This window comes from Primulina eburnea, chromosome 8 (genome assembly GCF_022965805.1).
Source record: "Primulina eburnea isolate SZY01 chromosome 8, ASM2296580v1, whole genome shotgun sequence".
NCBI classification, from domain to species: domain Eukaryota; kingdom Viridiplantae; phylum Streptophyta; class Magnoliopsida; order Lamiales; family Gesneriaceae; genus Primulina; species Primulina eburnea.
The window spans coordinates 43,494,453-43,514,420 of record NC_133108.1 but is presented as its reverse complement, the minus strand read 5'-3'; the positions used below and the strand labels follow the sequence as shown (position 1 = coordinate 43,514,420).

The following is a 19,968-nucleotide window of genomic DNA, read 5'->3' as shown; positions in this document are numbered from 1 at the left end:
TGGAATAAATGAAACCGTCGATTACGGAAATTTTTTAAAATATTTTAAAAATATGTTGAATATGTTGCATTATATTTAATAAAAATATAAGTTTTTAATATATTTTAATAAATTTTAAATTTCTAAAAAACTATTTTCACATTATCAAATAAAAATTAATTTAATATTAATTTAACATATAATCTTATTTTATCCTCCAACAAAAAATGAGAAATATGGAAACTAAATGTTTCCATCTGATAGTTTCCAAAAATAGAATTCTGTCTAACGGCCGAAAAATAGTAATCAATTAGGAAAAGTGACACGCGTCTTACTATAATTGGTGTAACGGATACGGGAGCGGCCTTTGTGGGCCATCTTGAAATAAATTATAAAAACAAATCGCAGAAGCAGAGCAAAGGCCACCCGCTAGGCCGTTACCACAATACCGCTCTACTCCTCTGATCTCCGTCTCTGGTTTCTTCCCCTTCAATGGATTCATTTGATTTTCGATTAATATTTGCATATTTCAGGTTCTGCTCGATTTAGTCACCGGAGAATCCCCGCCGAGCGCTCCCGGTAACTTGAATATTCGTTTTTTTCTGAATTTTTTATCATGTGTTTATATTTTACATTTTAACTTCTTTTTGGTCTTCGTTTTTTACTTTGCTTTTATTTTTATTTTTTACTTTTATATTATTTTCCCTTTCATATTCAGTAGATTTCTTGATCGGCGTTATTGTTTTCCCTGGATTGTTGAGCTTTTTGTGTGCATCTCCGTGCGTTGTTGTTTTGCTTTTTTAGTTTACTTAATATACGTACGTTCTTTTAACGCATTCTTATGAATGTGTGTTATATCTTACATTTTTGAACCTCTGAAAATTGTGCGTTGCTCACTTCATCAAACATGAAAGGATGGCTCAGTTTCTTGGGATTTCTTTATGTCTACTAATTTCCTTTTCCGTGGTTCTAAAAGAGGTGTTTTGTAGCATACAATTTGTGGGAGTTTTTTCGTTTGGAAGAATAACAACGTGGTTTACTCCTGTATGGCTGTAGACGTGATTTTTAAGTAATTTCTTCCCAATATGAATTAGCTCGCAGGTACGATATTGTTCTATAGCCAGGAAAGATGGCTTTGGAACAAAATGTAGTTTTTACATTGCTTTTTAAAATGCACCATTTTTATCATGATAAGCCACGTGGCATCCTTCAGGAGTTTTCTTTGGACCCTTTCAACATTACTAGGTAAGGGTGAGATTGACTGAATTTAATGGTGATGCAGTTGTCCAAGCCGGATCTGATTCTGGTTTCAGGTGTAGTATGGATGGTTAAAGTTTCATTGCTCCACACTGCATGATTCCATGTCTGTCACGTCTCATTTGTTGTTTAATTGGTGGCTGATGGTGTTCTTTTTTTGAATGGCACTAAGATCCCACGAACTGGGGTGGCTTTGCTGCAGCAGCTTTGCTTTTCCTTTTACTACCCGTGTTATATCCAGGACTATAAGTGCCTACGCAGGCAAAAAAAAAAAACAAAACTGGTTGGAAAAAAGGTGCTCCTTTTTGTGCGGTTACATGGAAATGCTTTCAAATTCCTCACCTATACAAAAATTTGTCTACGCTTCAAAATTTAAACAATTAAATTACTTGTAGCACTGACCCCTAATGAATTTGTTTGATGCAGCGGCTGTCCGGCCAGTTTTGGCTAGTGACAAAGAGACAATGATTGCTAGTGGTATGGATGGAAAAACTTGGTCTTAAAAATTAAAAAAAGTGGTACTGGCATATAGTGGTGGTTTAGATACCTCTGTAATCGTACCGTGGCTTAGGTATGTTAATTGGTTTATCTTTTGAAATTTGATAAATTCTATTGTTGATTAATATGAGATGACTAGTCAATAATTAAGCTTACACTTAATTTCAGGAAGTCAAAACATTCCGTTTTTATTTTGAGGGTAGGGTCCAACTTTTTCTGAGACTTTTGGTTTTGTTTAACAATCGTAATTATTATTCTCAGTAGTTAACTGGGCTGGTTAACTGTGTACGTATACCTCAATTCAGAAGATTTCTCAAGTTTGTAAACATTTGAAATCGAGAACGACTAGTTGAGAGAAAAATTACAACACTTGTTTCTTAATTTGCTGCTTCTGCAATGCAGGGTAAATTTATGTCTGCGAAGTTGTTTGCTTCATCACTGACGTTGGCCAAGCACGTGAACTCAAGTCAGCATAATGTTATCAATTCATAAAAAAATAGAATATTTTGTACTAAATTACAGTTGAAAAGGCAACAAGGACTGACGTTGATTATTTACTCGACATTGAACATAAATTTGAAGGATGGCAAGGTAGGCATAGCTTGCTATGTTACTCTTGTTTACTGTCTTATGCATGATCCAAATCCATAAATTTAGGGCATACATGAATTAGAAGGTCTGGAACAAAACGCCAACTGGCCAAGACTAGCGGAGCATGTCAACTAGTAGTGAAGAATTTGAAATAGGAATTTGTGAGAGATTTTGTATTTCCTTGCTTGCAAGCTGGTGCTATCTATCAGAGAAAAAGCTTGCTGGGGACTTCAATGACACGACCTGATATTGCTAAGGTACCTTATAAAATTAAATGTAAGGAACAACGGATTTCACTGTCTTTTTTTGAAAAAATAACTTTACGGTTTCGTTTCTTTTATTCCATCTCTTTTTGTTATTGGATAAAGTTATACTTGAGTTCAAACATCCTCATTTCCTTTTGCATGGTTATTAACTTGACGAAATGTGATGAACACTTAATATTTTAACATTTGTTTGCTAATGCCTCTTCTCAGGTACACTATTTTCATGAAAAAAGATTTATCTTTGGGCTTCGTTAGTATTGTTTGTTTTATTTTCTACTTGTTTGTATTGATGCATTGAAAATGCAGGCCATGGTTGATGTTGCCAAAGAAGTTGGAGCTGATGCTGTTTCTCATGGATGTACTGGAAAGGGAAATGACTCGACATACTTTAGAATTTCTGTAGACAGTTTGATTCCTATTGAAGTTTCTCCCTTCAAATAAAGGGTAGAGAAGATGCAATCGAATGTGTTGTAAGGCATAATGTCCCTGTTCCAGTGACAAACCTCAGTCATGAGGTAGGTGGTGATTACATGTGCTTTAGATCCCTTTTATATTATGATTTTCTGTGAGGAAAGTTTGTAAATTTGCTATATTCATACCCTTATTGTTTGATGTGAAGTAAATTATTTGGGATCATTGACTTATTTTTGGGTAACTAGAAAAATGCTAGTGTACTCGAGTCATGGCATTCAATAGTATGGATTTTATGGTGGCACCAGAATAATAATTTACTATGACTAATGAGAGGAATGCCCATTCTAAGCCAACATATTATCGTGTTATGAACTTCTGGAATATTTAAGATTGGAAGGGCTGTCATATTTGCATAATAAGTTATCTGTTTGTCATTAAAATCAACGGCATGTGTTTGGGATGTTGATCTTTATTTAAATTTTTAATGACTGAGATCATGTACTGTGGAAATGCCCTTCACATTTGGCCCTTATTTTCCAAATATTTACATTTTATTTTATATATAAACGTTCAAGGGGAATATATTGGAAGATCCAACAAATGAGCCTATGAAGAACATGGACATGTTGACCCGGAAGAGGCACCAGATCAACCCGAGTTAATTGCTTTTATTCTCATTTTAGAATTATTTATCTCGTGCAATTAAAAATTTTTTTGCATTATTTTGTGCATATGTATTAATAATTTTTGGTTATTTATCCTTATAGTCTCATACTTGCAGGTATCTGAATATTCGTATAGATGAGGGTCTCCCTGTTTCAATAAATGGACTTGGACTCTCTCTTGCATCTCTTCTCTCAGAGCTGAATGACATTGGTCGGAAGCTTGGGATTGGTCGCACAAATATGGTTGAAAATCGTCCAGTGTTAATGAACAGTTGTGGGGTGTATGAAACTCCTAGTGGGACAATCCTCTTCACAGTTGTGAGAGAACTCGAGTCTCTGACACTTGATCGGGAAACCATGCAGACGAAGGAGGATTTTCTCGCCTTGAAGCACCCCAAGTTAGTATATACCATAGGTGGTTTGATTCACTTCGCGAGTCAATTGATGCTTTCATGAAGGAAATCACAAAAACTAGTATTGGATCGGTGACTCTTAAACTTTATAAAGGATTTGTATGTGTAACAGGCAGGGAAAATCCCAATAGTCTCTACAGACCATACATCTTCTCGTTCGAGAGTGGGGAAATTTTCAATCAAGCCAATGCTGCTAGCTTCATATGGATTGCCAACGAGTGTCCGCTCTATGTTTGATAAAAACCTCTTATATATTGAATGGGGCCATTCTGATTTTCCCAAATTCAAGGTTGTAAGTGCACCTTGACTTCCTCCTGCTTTTGCCTTGTCCAGATTCTGGACTATGGGTACCGGATACTTGTTTGATGATTTGCCTATCAAAGTCACTCTGCTATTGTCTATATCTGGGTGACTATTTTTTGTGCTACAATTTTGGGTTCTATGATTGGTTTTGGCTGCTAGCTAGGCAAACCAGGTTTCTCTACCATCCTTTAAATTTTTTTAGATGTCACATGTTTTTTGTATTTTGAATGTTATCCGTTGGGATAGAGGTTTTTTTATTGAATAGATAACAAGTTATAATCTTTCTAAGGGAGATTGAATTAATTTTTCAAGGCTGCTTCCATTTCTCAATTTTTTCTTTAGGATATTGGAATTCTGTAAGTTGTACATGAAAAAGCTTTCGAATTCCCCCACCCATACAACATTTTATTAACATTTCAGAATTTAAACACTTAAAATACTTGTATCACCGACCCCTAATAAATTAATTTGATGCAGCAGCTATCCGAGCAGTTTTGGCTAGTGACAATGAGACAATGATGGCTAGTGATATGGATGGAAAAACCTTGCCTAAAAAGTTAAACAAAGTGGTCCTGGCATATAGTGGTGGTGTAGGTAAGTTATTCTTAACTGTAGGATGGTTAACTGTGTACATATACCTCAATTCAGAAGATTTCTCAAGTTTGTAAACATTTGAAATCGAGCCTGACTAAAGTTAATTATCTACTCGACACTGAACATAAATGTGAAGGATGGCAAGGTTGGGATAGCTTGCTATGTTACTCTTGTTTACTTTCTTATGCATGATCCAAATCCATAATTTAGGGCACACAAGAATTAGAAGCTCTGGAACAAAATGCCAAGGCTAGTGGAGCGTGTCGACTAGTGGTGAAGGATTTGAAAGAGGAACGAGCTGGTGCCATCTATGAGAGAAAATACTTGCCGGGGACTTCAATGGCTCGACCTGTTACTGCTAAGGTACCTTAGAACAATTAAATATGTAAGGAAAAACGTGATTTCACTATCTTTTTAGATAAAGCAAGTTTATTATTTTTCGTTTCTTTTATTTAGAAAGTGTCCTTCTCTTTTTGTTATTGGATAAAGTTATATCCTTGAGTTCAAACGTCCTCATTTCCTTTTGCATGGTTATTAACTGGACGAAATGTGATCAATGCTTAATAATTTAAGTACACACTTTTCATGAAAAATGATTTATCTTTGGGCTTTTTCAGTATTCTGTTTTATTTTCTACTTGTATTTGTTAATGCATTGAAAATGCAGGCCATGGTTGATGTGTCCAAAGAAGTTGGAGCTGATGCTGTTTCTCATGGATGCAGGCCATGGTTGATGTGACCTACTTTAGAATTTATGTAGACAATTTGATTCCTATTTTAGTTTCTCCCTTCACAAATAAAGGGAAGTGAAGATGCAATTGAATATGTTGTAAGACATAATGTCCCTGTTCCCGTGATAAAGAAATCCATCTACAGCAGAGATAGGAATCTGGCACCTCAGTCATGAGATAGGTGCTGATTTCGTGTGCTTTAGAATCCTTTATATTATGACTTTCTGTGAGGAAAGTTCTTAGATTTGCTATATTCATACCAGTATGAGAGGACTGTCCATTCTAAGCCAACATGTTTTCGTGTTATGAACTTCTGGAATATTTAAGATAGGAAGGATTGTCATATTTACATAATCAGTTATTTGGTTGTCATTAAAATCAATACAATGTGTTTTGGATATGGATCTTTATTTAAATTTTTTAATAACTGGGATCTTGACATTCATTTTGATATATAAACAAACAAGGGGGATATCTTGGAAGATCCAGCAAATGGAGCCTATGGAGGACATGTACATGATCACTGTTGACCCAAAAGAGGCACCGGATCAACCTGAGTTAGTTTTCTTTTATTTTATTTTAGATTTATTTATCCCGTGCATTTAATATTTTTTTGCATTATTTTGTGCATATGAATTAATAATTATTGGTTACTTATCCTTATAGTGTCATACTTGCAGATATCCGAATATTGGTATAGTTGAGGGTCTCCCTGTTTCAATAAATGGTCTGGACGCTCTCCCGCATCTCTTCTCTCAGAGCTTTGGTCGGAAGCTTGGGATTGGTCGCATTCGTCTGGTGGTAATGAAGAGTTGTGGGGTGTATGAAACTCCTGGTGGGACAATCCTCTTCAGAGTTGTGAGAGAACTTGAGTCTCTGACACTTGATCGTGAAACCATGCAGACGAAGGAGTATTTTCTCGCCTTGAAGCACGGCAAGTTAGTATATGCCATAGGAGGTTTGATTCATTTAGCAAGTCAGTTGATGCTTTCATGAAGGAAATCACAAAAACTAGTAATGGATCAATGACTATTAAACTTTATAAAGAGACAATGATTGCTAGTGGTATGGATGGAAAAACCTTGCCTAAAAAGTTAAAAAAAATTGCCCTGGCATATAGTGGTGGTTTAGGTATGTTATTCTCAGTAGTTAACTGTACACTGGTTACTGTGTACATATACCTCAATTCAGTTGAGAATGACTAGATGAGAGAATGATACAACACATGTTTCTTAATTTGCTGCTTCGGCAATGCAGGGAAAATTATAATTTGTTTGCTTCATCAATGATGTTTGCCAAGTACATGAACTCAAGTCAGCATAATGTTATCAATTCATAAAAATACTTGTTGGGGACTTCAATGGCACATCACTGTCTTTTTTTTTTTATCGTTTTTCGTTTCTTTCATTTAGAAAGTGTCCATCTCTTTTTTTTATTGGATAAAGTTATATCCTTGAGTTCAAGCTTCCTCATTTCCTTTTGCATGGTTATTAACTGGACGAAATGTGATTAGCGCTTAATATTTTAACATCTGTTTGCTAATGCCTCTTCTTAGGTCACTATTTTCATGAAAAAAGATTTATCTTTGGGCTTCGTTAGTATTGTGTTGTTTTATTTTCTACTTGTATGTATTAATACATTGAAAATGCAGGCCATGGTTGATGTGGCGAAAGAAGTAGGAGCTGATGATGTTTCTCATGGATTTACTGGAGAAGGAAATGACCAGGCATGCTTTAGGATTTCTTTGAACGGTTTGATTCCTATTGAAGTTTCTCCCTTCACGTCTTGTTTGCTCTTCTGTGTTACAGGTCCGGTTTGAGCTCACTTTCTTTGCTCTGAATCCCGAACTAAGTGTTATTGCTCCTCGGAGGGAATGGGAAATAAAGGGAACAGAAGATGCAATCGAATATGCTGTAAGGCATAATGTCCCTGTTCCAGTGACAAAGGAATCCATCTACAGCAGATATAGGAATCTGTGGCACCTCAGTCATGAGGTAGGTGGTGATTCCATGTGCTTTAGAACCCATTGACATTACGATTTTGTGTGAGGAAAGTTCGTAGATTTGCTATGTTCATACCCTTGGATTTTATTTGTGGCACCAGGATAACAACTCATTGTGACTAATGAGGACTGCCCGTTCCAAGCCAACATAATATCATGTAATGGATTTCCGGAATATTTAAGTTAGGAAGGGTTGTCCTATATGCATAATCAGTTATCTGGTTCTCATTAAAATCAACAGCATGTGTTTGGTATGTGGATCTTTATTTGAAATTATTAATGATTGGGATCATGTAGTGTGGCAATGCCACTGGATCAACCTGTGTTAATTGCTATAACTTCTTTTATTTTCATTTTAGAATTATCTATCCTGTGCATTTAATATTTTTTTGCATTATTTTGTGCATATGTATTAATAATTATTGGTTACTTATCCTTATAGTCTCATACTTGCAGGTATCCCAATTTCATCTCTTTATTGGTTACTTATCCTTATAGTCTCATACTTGCAGGTATCCGAATTTCATCTCTTCTCTTCGCATTCTCATTCAACAGTGTTATTATCTCCTTAATCTTTGATTTGTTACTGTGTAATCCGAAATCTTTCGAGTTTCTTTTTTCTCTTTTATTTTTTGCATTATCATGTCTTACTGCTTTGTTTGGGCATGTTTTTTCTCCGTTGCTTGATTTGTTGTTTTATTCTCTTTGTTGCACTGTCGTTTCGACGTATAATAATGTCTCTGTTCTACAGCAGAGATAGAAATCTGCTGCAACTGTCATGAGGTAGGTCATAGGTGGTGATTTCATATGCTTTAGAACACTTTTATATTATAATTTTCTGTGAGGAAAATTCGTAGATTTTCTATATTCATATCCTTCGGATTTTATTGTGGCACCAGAATAACAATTCACTATGACTAATGAGGATTTTCCATTCTAAACCAACATAACTTCTGGAATATTAAGATAGGAAGGTTCGTCCTATTTGCATAATCAGTTATTTGGTTGTCATTGAAATCAATAGCATGTGTTTGGGATGTGGATCTATATTTAAAATTTTTAATGATTGGGATAATTTATTGTGAAAATGCCCTTCACATTTGTCTAAATATTGATATATAAATGTTCAAGAGGAAGATCCGGCAAATGGCCTATGGAGAACATGGAGAACAAGTACATGTTGACCCGAAAGAGCTATCACTTCTTTTATTCTCAGTTTAGAAATGTTTTAATAATTTTTTTACATATTTTTTGCATACTTTAAATATAGGTTTGCGAAGAAATAGATATCAAGAAAAATTAACATCATTAAGAGCGATGGCGCAAAATCTATTCTAGATCTTGCAAGTTATCAAGCAAAATTATACGTGTGGAATTAAATTCAAAGGTATGTTTGAACGTATTCAAGTTTGTTTCAAATTTGATAATTTCAAACTCAAGTTGGTTGATATTCGAGCAGCCAGGGGGCAAACAACTGTCTGAATGGTAACAAGATATATCTTTTACTGAGGGAATTGTTCAGCATCGTATATATTGAAACATTAAGAGAGAATAATGCAGCAAGCATCCAAGAAGACTGGATATACTGTGCTAGGGTGAGATTGACTGAATTTAATGGTGATGCAGTTGTCCAAGCCGGATCTGACTCTGGTTTCAGGTGTAGTATGGATGGTTAAAGTTTCATTGCTCCACACAGCATGATTCCATGTCTGTCACATCTCATTTTGTTGTTTATTTGGTGGCTGATGGTGTTCTTTTTTTAAATGGCACTAAGATCCCACAAACTGGGGTGGCTTTGCTGCAGCAGCTTTGCTTTTCCTTTTACCTACCCATGTTATATCCAGGACCATAAGTGCCTACGCAGGCAAAAAAAAAAAAAAAACAAAACTGGTTGGAAAAAGGGTGCTCCTTTTTGTGCGGTTACATGGTGGAAATGCTTTCAAATTCCCCCACCCATACAAAAATTTGTCAACGCTTCAAAATTTAAACAATTAAAGTACTTGTAGCACTGACCCTAATGAATTTGTTTGATGCAGCGACTGTTCGGCGCCAGTTTTGGCTAGTGACAAAGAGACAATGATTGCTAGTGGTATGGATGGAAAAAACTTGGTCTTAAAAATTAAACAAAGTGGTATTGGCATATAGTGGTGGTTTAGATACCTCTGTAATTGTACTGTGGCTTAGGTATGTTAATTGGTTTATCTTTTGAAATTTGATAAATTCTATTGTTGATTAATTTGAGATGGCTAGTCAATAATTAAGCTTACACTTAACTTCAGGAAGTCAAAACATTTGAAATCGAGGGTAGGGTCTCCAACTTTTTATGAGACTTTTGGTTTTGTTGAACAATCGTAATTATTATTCTCAGTAGTTAACTGGGCTGGTTACTGTGTACATACACCTCAATTCAGAAGATTTCTCAAGTTTGTGAACATTTGAAATCGAGAACGACTAGATGAGAGAAAGATAACAACACTTGTTTCTTAATTTGCTGCTTCGGCAATGCAGGGTAAATTTATGTCTGCGAAGTTGTTTGCTTCATCGCTGACGTTGGCCAAGCACGTGAACTCAAGTCAGCATAATGTTATCAATTCATAAAAAAATTGAATATTTTGTACTAAATTACAGTTGAAAGGCAACAGGGTCCTGACTGACGTTAATTATTTACTCGACACTGAACATAAATGTGAAGGATGGCAAGGTAGGCATAGCTTGCTATGTTACTCTTGTTTACTGTCTTATGCATGATCCAAATCCATAAATTTAGGGCATACATGAATTAGAAGGTCTGGAACAAAAGGCCAACTGGCCAAGACTAGCGGAGCATGTCAACTAGTAGTGAAGAATTTGAAATAGGAATTTGTGAGAGATTTCGTATTTCCTTGCTTGCAAGCTGGTGCTATCTATCAGAGAAAAAGCTTGCTGGGGACTTCAATGACACGACCTGATATTGCTAAGGTACCTTATAAAATTAAATGCAAGGAAAAACGGGATTTCATTGTCTTTTTTTGAAAAAATAACTTCACGGTTTCGTTTCTTTTATTCCATCTCTTTTTTAGTGGATAAAGTTATATCCTTGAGTTTTTCCTTTTGCATGGTTATTAACTTGACGAAATGTGATGAACGCTTAATATTTTAACATTTGTTTGCTAATGCCTCTTCTTAGGCACACTATTTTCATGAAAAAAGATTTATCTTTGGGCTTTGTTAGTATTGTTTGTTTTATTTTCTACTTGTTTTTATTGATGCATTGAAAATGCAGGCCATGGTTGATGTGGCCAAAGAAGTTGGAGCTGATGCTGTTTCTCATGGATGTACTGGAAAGGGAAATGACTCGACATACTTTATTTCTGTAGACAGTTTGATTCCTATTGAAGTTTTCTCCTTTCAAATAAAGGGAAGAGAAGATTCAATCGAATATGTTGTAAGGCATAATATCCCTGTTCCAGTGACAAACCTCAGTCATGAGGTAGGTGGTGATTACATGTGCTTTAGATCCCTTTTATATTATGATTTTCTGTGAGGAAAGTTTGTAAATTTGCTTATTCATACCCTTATTGTTTGATGTGAAGTAAATTATTTGGGATCATTGACTTATTTTTGGGTAACAAGAAAATTGCTAGTGTACTCGAGTCATGGCATTCAATAGTATGGATTTTATTGTGGCACCAGAATAACAATTCACTATGACTAATGAGAGGACTGCCCATTCTAAGCCAACATATTATCGTGTTATGAACTTCTGGAATATTTAAGATAGGAAGGGCTGTCATATTTGTATAATCAGTTATCTGTTTGTCATTAAAATCAACAGAGCATGTGTTTGGGATGTAGATCTTTATTTAAATTTTTAATGACTGGGATCATGTACTGTGGAAATGCCCTTCATATTTGGCCCTTATTTTCCAAATATTGGACTTGGACTCTCTCTTGCATCTCTTCTCTCAGAGCTGAATGACATTGGTCGGAAGCTTGGGATTGGTCTCACAGATATGGTTGAAAATCGTCTAGTGGTAATGAACAGTTGTGGGTTGTATGAAACTCCTGGTGGGACAATCCACTTCACAGTTGTGAGAGAACTCGAGTCTCTGACACTTGATCATGAAACCATGCAGACGAAGGAGGATTTTCTCGCCTTGAAGCACCCCAAGTTAGTATATACCATAGGTGGTTTGATCCACTTCGCGAGTCAATTGATGCTTTCATGAAGGAAATCACAAAAACTAGTATTGGATCAGTGACTCTTAAACTTTATAAAGGATTTGTATGTGTAACAGGCAGGGAAAATCCCAACAGTCTCTACAGACCATACATCTTCTCGTTCGAGAGTGGGGAAACCTACAATCAAGCCAATGCTGCTAGCTTCATATGGATTGCCAACGAGTGTCCGCTCTATGTTTGACAAAAACCTCTGATATATTGACTGGGCCATTCTGATTTTCCCAAATTCAAGGTTGTAAGTGCACCTTGACTTCCTCCTGCTTTTGCCTTGTCCAGATTCTGGACTATGGGTGCCGGATACTTGTTTGATGATTTGCCTATCAAAGTCACTATGTTATTGTCTATATCTGGGTGACTATTTTTTGTGCTACAATTTTGGGTTCTATGATTGGTTTTGGCTGTTAGCTAGGCAAACCAGGTTTCTCTACCATCCTTTAAATTTTTTAGATGTCACTCGTTTCTTGTATTTTGAATGTTATCCGTTGGGATAGAGTTTTTTTTTTTTGTAATAGATAACAAGTTATAATCTTTCTGAGGGAGATTGAATTAATTTTTCAAGGCTGCTTCCATTTCTCATTTTTTTCTTTAGGATATTGGAATTCTGTAATTGTACATGAAAAAGCTTTCAAATCCCCCCACCCATACAAAATTTTATTAACATTTCAAAATTTAAACACTTAAAATACTTGAATCACCGACCACTAATAAATTTGTTTGATGCAGCAGCTGTCCGAGCAGTTTTGGCTAGTGACAAAGAGACAATGATGGCTAGTGATATGGATGGAAAAACCTTGCCTAAAAAGTTAAACAAAGTGGTCCTGGCATATAGTGGTTGTTTAGGTAAGTTATTCTCAGTAGTTAACTGTAGGATGGTTAACTGTGTGTACATATACCTCAATTCAGAAGATTTCTCAAGTTTGTAAACATATGAAATCGAGAATGACTAGATGAGAGAAATACTAGAAAACGTGTTTCTTAATTTGCTGCTTTGGCAATGCAGATAAAATTATGGCTGCAAAGTTGTTTGCTTCATCGCTAACGTTGGCCAAGCACGTGAACTCAAGTCAGCATAATGTTATCAATTCATAAAAAAAAAGGCATAGCTTGCTATGTTACTCTTGTTTACTTTCTTATGCATGATCCAAATCCATAAATTTAGGGCATACAAGAATTAGAAGCTCTAGAACAAAATGCCAAGGCTAGTGGAGCGTGTCGACTAGTGGTGAAGGATTTGAAAGAGGAACGAGCTGGTGCCATCTATGAGAGAAAATACTTGCTGGGGACTTCAATGGCTCGACCTGTTACTGCTAAGGCACCTTATAACAATTAAATATGTAAGGAAAAACGTGCTTTCACTGTCTTTTTAGATAAAACAACTTTATTATTTTTCGTTTCTTTTATTTAGAAAGTGTCCTTCTCTTTTCGTTATTGGATAAAGTTATATCCTTGAGTTCAAACGTCCTCCTTTTCTTTTGCATGGTTATTAACTGGACGAAATGTGATCAACGCTTAGTATTTTAACATTTGTTTGCTAATGCCTCTTCTCACGTACACACTTTTCATGAAAAATGATTTATCTTTGGGGTTTTTCAGTATTCTGTTGTTTTATTTTCTACTTGTATTTGTTAATGAATTGAAAATGCAGGCCATGGTTGATGTGGCCAAAGAAGTTGGAGCTGATGATGTTTCTCATTGATGTACCGGAAAAGGAAATGACCCGACCTACTTTAGAATTTATGTAGACAATTTGATTCCTATTTTAGTTTCTCTCTTCACAAATAAAGGGAAGAGAAGATGCAATTGAATATGTTGTAAGACATAATGTCCCTGTTCCAGTGATAAAGAAATCCATCTACAGCAGAGATAGGAATCTGTGGCACCTCAGTCATGAGATAGGTGGTGATTTCGTGTGCTTTAGAATCCTTTATGTTATGACTTTCTGTGAGGAAAGTTCTTAGATTTGCTATATTCATACCTTCGGATTTTATTGTGGCACCAGAATAACAATTCACTATGACTAATGAGACTGCCCATTCTAAGCCAACATGTTATCGTGTTATGAACTTCTGGAATATTTAAGATAGGAAGAATTGTCATATTATTTGCATAATCAGTTATTTGGTTCTCATTAAAATCAACAGAATGTGTTTTGAATGTGGATCTTTATTTAAAATTTTTAATGACTGGGATCATGTACTGTGAAAATGCCCTTCACATGTGGCTCCTCTTGTCCAAATATTGACATTCATTTTGATATATAAACATTCAAGGGGGATATCTTGGAAGATCCAGCAAATGGGGCCTATGGAGGACATGTACATGATCACTCTTAACCCAAAAGAGGCACCGGATCAACCTGAGTTAGTTGCTCTAACTTCTTTTATTTTCATTTTAGAATTATTTATCACGTGCATTTAATATTTTTTTGTATTATTTTGTGCATATACATTAATAATTATTGGTTACTTATCCTTTAGTGTCATACTTGCATATATCCGAATATTGGTATAGTTGAGGGTCTCCCTGTTTCAATAAATGGACTGGACGCTCTCCTGCATCTCTTCTCTCAGAGCTTTGGTCGGAAGCTTGGGAGTGGTCGCATAGAGATGGTTGAAAATCGTCTGGTGGTAATGAAGAGTTGTGGGGTGTATGAAACTCCAGGTGGGACAATCCTCTTCACAATTGTGAGAGAACTTGAGTCTTTGACACTTGATCGTGAGACCATGCAGACGAAGGAGTATTTTCTCGCCTTGAAGCACGGCAAGTTAGTATATGCCATAGGCGGTTTGATTCATTAAGTGAGTCATTTGATGCTTTCAGGAAGGAAATCACAAAAACTAGTATTGGATCAGTGACTTTTAAACTTTATAAAGAGACAATGATTGCTAGTGGTATGGATGGAAAAACCTTGCCTAAAAAGTTAAAAAAAATGGCCCTGGCATATAGTGGTGGTTTAGGTATGTTATTCTCAGTAGTTAACTGTAGGCTGGTTACTGTGTACATATACCTCAATTCAGTTGAGAATGACTAGATGCGAGAAAGATACAACACATGTTTCTTAATTTGTTGCTTAGGCAACGCAGGGAAAATTATAATTTGTTTGCTTCATCGCTGATGTTGGCCCAGTACATGAACTCAAGTCAGCATAATGTTATCAATTCATAAAAATAATTGCTGGGGACTTCAATGGCACGACCTGTTACTGCGAAGGTACCTTATAAAAATTAAATGTAAGGAAAAACATCGCTGTCTTTTTTTTTATCGGTTTTCGTTTCTTTCATTTAGAAAGTGTCCATCTCCTTTTTTTTATTGGATAAAGTTATATCCTTGAGTTCAAGCTTCCTCATTTCCTTTTGCATGGTTATTAACTGGACGAAATGTGATTAGCGCTTAATATTTTAACATCTGTTTGCTAATGCCTCTTCTTAGGTCACTATTTTCATGAAAAAAGATTTATCTTTGGGCTTCGTTAGTATTGTGTTGTTTTATTTTCTACTTGTATGTATTAATACATTGAAAATGCAGGCCATGGTTGATGTGGCGAAAGAAGTAGGAGCTGATGATGTTTCTCATGGATTTACTGGAGAAGGAAATGACCAGGCATGCTTTAGGATTTCTTTGAACGGTTTGATTCCTATTGAAGTTTCTCCCTTCACGTCTTGTTTGCTCTTCTGTGTTACAGGTCCGGTTTGAGCTCACTTTCTTTGCTCTGAATCCCGAACTAAGTGTTATTGCTCCTTGGAGGGAATGGGAAATAAAGGGAACAGAAGATGCAATCGAATATGCTGCAAGGCATAATGTCACTGTTCCAGTGAGAAAGGAATCCAGAGATAGGAATCTGTGGCACCTTGCAGGTATCCGAATTTCATCTCTTCTCTTCGCATTCTCCTTCAACAGTGTTATTATCTCCTTAATCTTTGGTTTGTTACCGTGTATTCCGAAATCTTTCGAGGTTCTTTTTTCTCTTTTATTTTTTGCATTATCATGTCTTACTGCTTTGTTTGGGCATGTGTTTTCTCCGTTGCTTGATTTGTTGTTTTATTCTCTTTGTTGCACCGTCGTTTAGGTCATAGGTGGTGATTTCATATGCTTTAGAACCCTTTTATATTATAATTTTCTGTGAGGAAAGTTCGTAGATTTGCTATATTCATAGCCTTCGGATTTTATTGTGGTACCAGAATAACAATTCACTATGACTATTAAGGACTACCCATTCTAAGCCAACAGGTTACTGTGTTATAAACTTCTGGAATATTAAGACAGGGAGGTTTGTCCTATATGCATAATCAGTTATTTGGTTGTCATGGAAATCAATAGCATGTGTTTGGGATGTGGATCAGTTATTAAAAATTTAATGACATTAAAAAAATTTGATTTTCTAAAAAACAATTTGATTCTTTTTTTTTTATTTATCTGAGCTTAATTTATTATAATATTAGACGATTTATAAGAGCTTATATAACTTACTTTCAAAATTATTTCTTTATGTTATATAATAAATTGTTATGAACATAATATATAGAACAAAATGAACTGAAACAAAATTTATATATTCAAACACTACGTATAAAACATAATAATCCAAAAATCAACCAAATTATGGATTTTAACAATATATAAACCATAATCTATAAAAGAGAAGCATACTAAAGATAAAAATAATTATCAATTTAAAATCATTATGACTAACTTAATATTAAAACAAATGAAATAGTAATATTGATAGTAAAATATAACTCATAATATTTAATTTAACATTCTAAAAAACAATATTTTTTTTTTTTTTACAATTCTATATATCGATCTTTCGTAGACTAATATCGATGACTATTAATTTCTTGTTAAATATTTTAAAATAATAAGTAAATCAACATGTGTAAAGAAATGCACATTTAAATAAGATTATATGGTAAATATCAAATAAACTCGTTTAATAATTATTAAATATAGATTTTAAACTATTAATATGATTTTCACCATTAAATATGAATTATAACAAAATAAATAAACTTCATAAAAAAATGTTATTTTTGTGTCTATTGAATAATTAGTTTGATTTCAAAATAATTAAATAAAGATATTAAATATAATATGTAAAAATTCTTATACTTGACAAATCCTAACCAATGATCATTATAATTATATTTATTATAAGAATTATATCATATATTGTTTTTACAGAAGAAAATAACTTAGAGTCTTTTTATTGCTCATTAAATCTCTTTCATTAATTATATATTCAAATTTTGATTGATGATTGATTTGACAAATAATATACATAATTTTTTAGTTATACAATTTAATAAAATAATTATAACATATATATTCATTATAGATGATTTTTTTTCATATTTTTTTGAAATCGTACATTCATTTAAAAAAAAATAAACTCTTTACTTTCAATTCTTTGTTAAAAACCCCATAAAATATGTTATTTATTCTACTATTGCACATATAGTTATAAATTTTTCATATATTTTTTTTATACTATAATTTATTACTTAATTAGAAATTTCACTAAAAATATAATTATAAAATTACAATAAAATCATTTGAAAAAATATATATATAGAGAAAATTAAAGAGATAAAACATTTAAATGTAATATAAAGATGAGTTATTTGATCAAATTAATATAGGAGTTACACAATATAGAAAGTCATTTTGTTATTGCACAATTGGAAAACAATGACATTTATTCACACTTTATATAATACAAATTACAATAAAATCATTGGAAAAAAATAATATAGAGAGAAAATTAAAAGGATAAAACATGTAAATGTAGTATAAAAATGAATTATTTGATAAAATTAATATATAAGTCACATTCTATTCATGAAGTGTGTGTAGAAGGTTAATTTTGTCATTGCACAATTGAAAAACAATGAACTTTATCCACACTTTATATAAATTACAAAATTACCATAAAATCATTGGGAAAAAAATGTGGAAAGAAAATTAAAAGGATAAAACATTTAAATGTAGTATAAAGATGAGTTATTTGATAACATTAATATAGGAGTTACATTCTATTTTTGAAGAGATGTATAGAAGGTTAATTTTGTCATTGCACAATTGGAAAACAATGGCCTTTATATATACTTTATATAAATTAGCATGAAGCACGTGTGATGCACGTAAATACCAATTATATTACGAAAATTAAAATTTTGAGTTTCTAAAAAAAATAATTTGAAATATTTTGTTATTTATTTGAGTTTAATCTGTTGTTATATTAGACAAATAAATTAATTAAGAACTTATATAATTTAATTTCGAATTTGTATGTTATATAATAAATTTTAATTAGCACAATATACAGAACCAAATGAATGAAACGAATTGTTAAAAAATATATATCTAAACACCATGTATAATGCATAATAAACTAAAAATACAAATTATGAAATTTATCAATGCATAAATCATGATTTACATAAATTAAGCACACCAACGATAAATAATTATCAATTTAAAATATAATGGCTAACTCATCAAAACAATATCAAAACTAATGAAATAATAATATTGACAGTAAAATATAACTAATAATATTTCATTTAAATAATATTTAAACACCTACATAATTTTTTACCTTTTGTTTTAGAATTTTATATCATATATAATTAATTTTATATCAGAATTGATATTTATAAACTACATCAATGATTATTAATTTTTTGTTAAATACAATTTTAAAATAATAAATAAATCAACATAAGTAATGAAATACAATAATTATTAAATATAAATTTAAACTACCGTTATGATTTTCTCATAAAAATTTAAATATAATCAAAGAAATAAACTTGCATGAAAAATGTTATTTTTTGTATTTGTTGAATTAGTTAGTTTGATTTCAAAATAAATAAACTATAACTCATAATATTTAATTTAAGAATATTTAACCTCCTACAGAATTTGAAATTATTTGTTTTTTATGATCTCCTACAGAATTTGAAACTATTTGTTTTTTTATGATTTATTTTTTAATATGAAATAAGTTGTAATATTTAACATTTGATATCATTTGTTTTTAAGTTTTAAAGTTGTATATAAGTCAAATTGTATGCTTGCATGTAGATTTTTTTATTTTCTTAAAATTTCATAAATAATTAAAAATATATATAAATTAAAAATTATATATCAAAAGAGAGCTTACAAAAAAATTTGTGTATCGAATTTATAAACTTGTCTGATATATAAATTTTTAAAAATTGCTATTAGTATTAATTTTTAAATATAAATAAAATAATTATACAATATATGAGACGGTGAAACTAATTGTTCAACAGTTATGCCTTAAATTTATATATACGAGAGTTGATTTTGGAACTGAAGTCAAGAAAAATGTTAGTTCTGATTTTGGTTTCAGTGTTTTTGAAAACCATGGTCGAGTTTACCTTTAGACCCTTGTTACCTAAATATTAAACATTCTTAGCAGATGTTTCAAATACTGTCAAATGTTGTTTATTGAATGTATAAATTTAAAATATATATACTTTATTACGGGTCATTTCATTATGAATATAATTCAACTTTATTTCTTTCACGTTTGTTTACAATTGGAAAATTTTTCTATCATCCACACATTTATATGTATATAGAATGAAATAATTTTTTAAAAAAATGAAATATAACATAATTAAATATTATAACAAAAATTAGATAAGGGCCAAAAGCAACATATGTTATTTGAAATTGAAATAAGTAAACATATATGTATATAGAATGAAAATCATTTTTTTTAAAAAATGAAATAGAATGAAATATGACATAATTAAATATTATAATGAAAAAAGAGAAGGGCAAAAGTCAAAAGCACAAAATCATAACCATAAAATGTGGTTAATTGATATTAATTATTAATTAATAGACTAAATGTGAAATTAGCAAATATGTTAAAATTGAAATAAGTAAATATGTGAAGGATAATTAAGTCCGTTCACAATTGAAAAACTTGAATATTATTGTTATTAATTTGAGTTTAATCTCTTGTTATATTAGACGAATATAATTTACTTTCGACTTT

General features: G+C 32.5%; 1 protein-coding gene, 1 long non-coding RNA gene and 1 pseudogene across 2 annotated transcripts; 2 read left to right on the top strand and 1 right to left on the bottom strand.

The window, feature by feature from the left end:
* The first annotated feature begins 277 nt into the window (after nt 1-277).
* LOC140840078 (argininosuccinate synthase, chloroplastic-like) lies at nt 278-9,599 on the top strand (annotated as a pseudogene).
* LOC140840076 (argininosuccinate synthase, chloroplastic-like) lies at nt 6,509-15,776 on the top strand. Its single transcript, XM_073207182.1, has 13 exons — nt 6,509-6,648; nt 6,968-7,083; nt 7,362-7,436; nt 7,519-7,704; nt 10,480-10,670; nt 10,975-11,181; nt 11,661-12,773; nt 13,093-13,829; nt 14,204-14,293; nt 14,504-14,890; nt 15,017-15,163; nt 15,459-15,533; nt 15,616-15,776. The coding sequence occupies exons 2-5, from the start codon at nt 7,033-7,035 to the stop codon at nt 10,546-10,548; spliced, it is 381 nt and encodes a 126-aa protein (XP_073063283.1). The 5' UTR covers nt 6,509-6,648; nt 6,968-7,032; the 3' UTR covers nt 10,549-10,670; nt 10,975-11,181; nt 11,661-12,773; nt 13,093-13,829; nt 14,204-14,293; nt 14,504-14,890; nt 15,017-15,163; nt 15,459-15,533; nt 15,616-15,776.
* LOC140840079 (uncharacterized) lies at nt 11,297-14,231 on the bottom strand. The gene is made up of 2 exons (XR_012119852.1): nt 14,177-14,231; nt 11,297-11,595 (listed from the first exon to the last, which is right to left on the bottom strand). It is a non-coding gene; the product is annotated as an uncharacterized lncRNA (long non-coding RNA).
* Nucleotides 15,777-19,968: the final 4,192 nt, after the last annotated feature.

Bases quoted from the DNA above. Each gene is read 5' to 3' on its own strand.
- LOC140840076 (XM_073207182.1), top strand. From the start codon at position 7,033: ATGTTATCAATTCATAAAAATACTTGTTGGGGACTTCAATGGCACATC. The intron at 7,084-7,361 runs GTCTTTTTTTTT...TTGAAAATGCAG, and splicing joins GACTTCAATGGCACATCACT to GCCATGGTTGATGTGGCGAA. The intron at 7,705-10,479 runs GTAGGTGGTGAT...CCATAAATTTAG, and splicing joins TGTGGCACCTCAGTCATGAG to GGCATACATGAATTAGAAGG.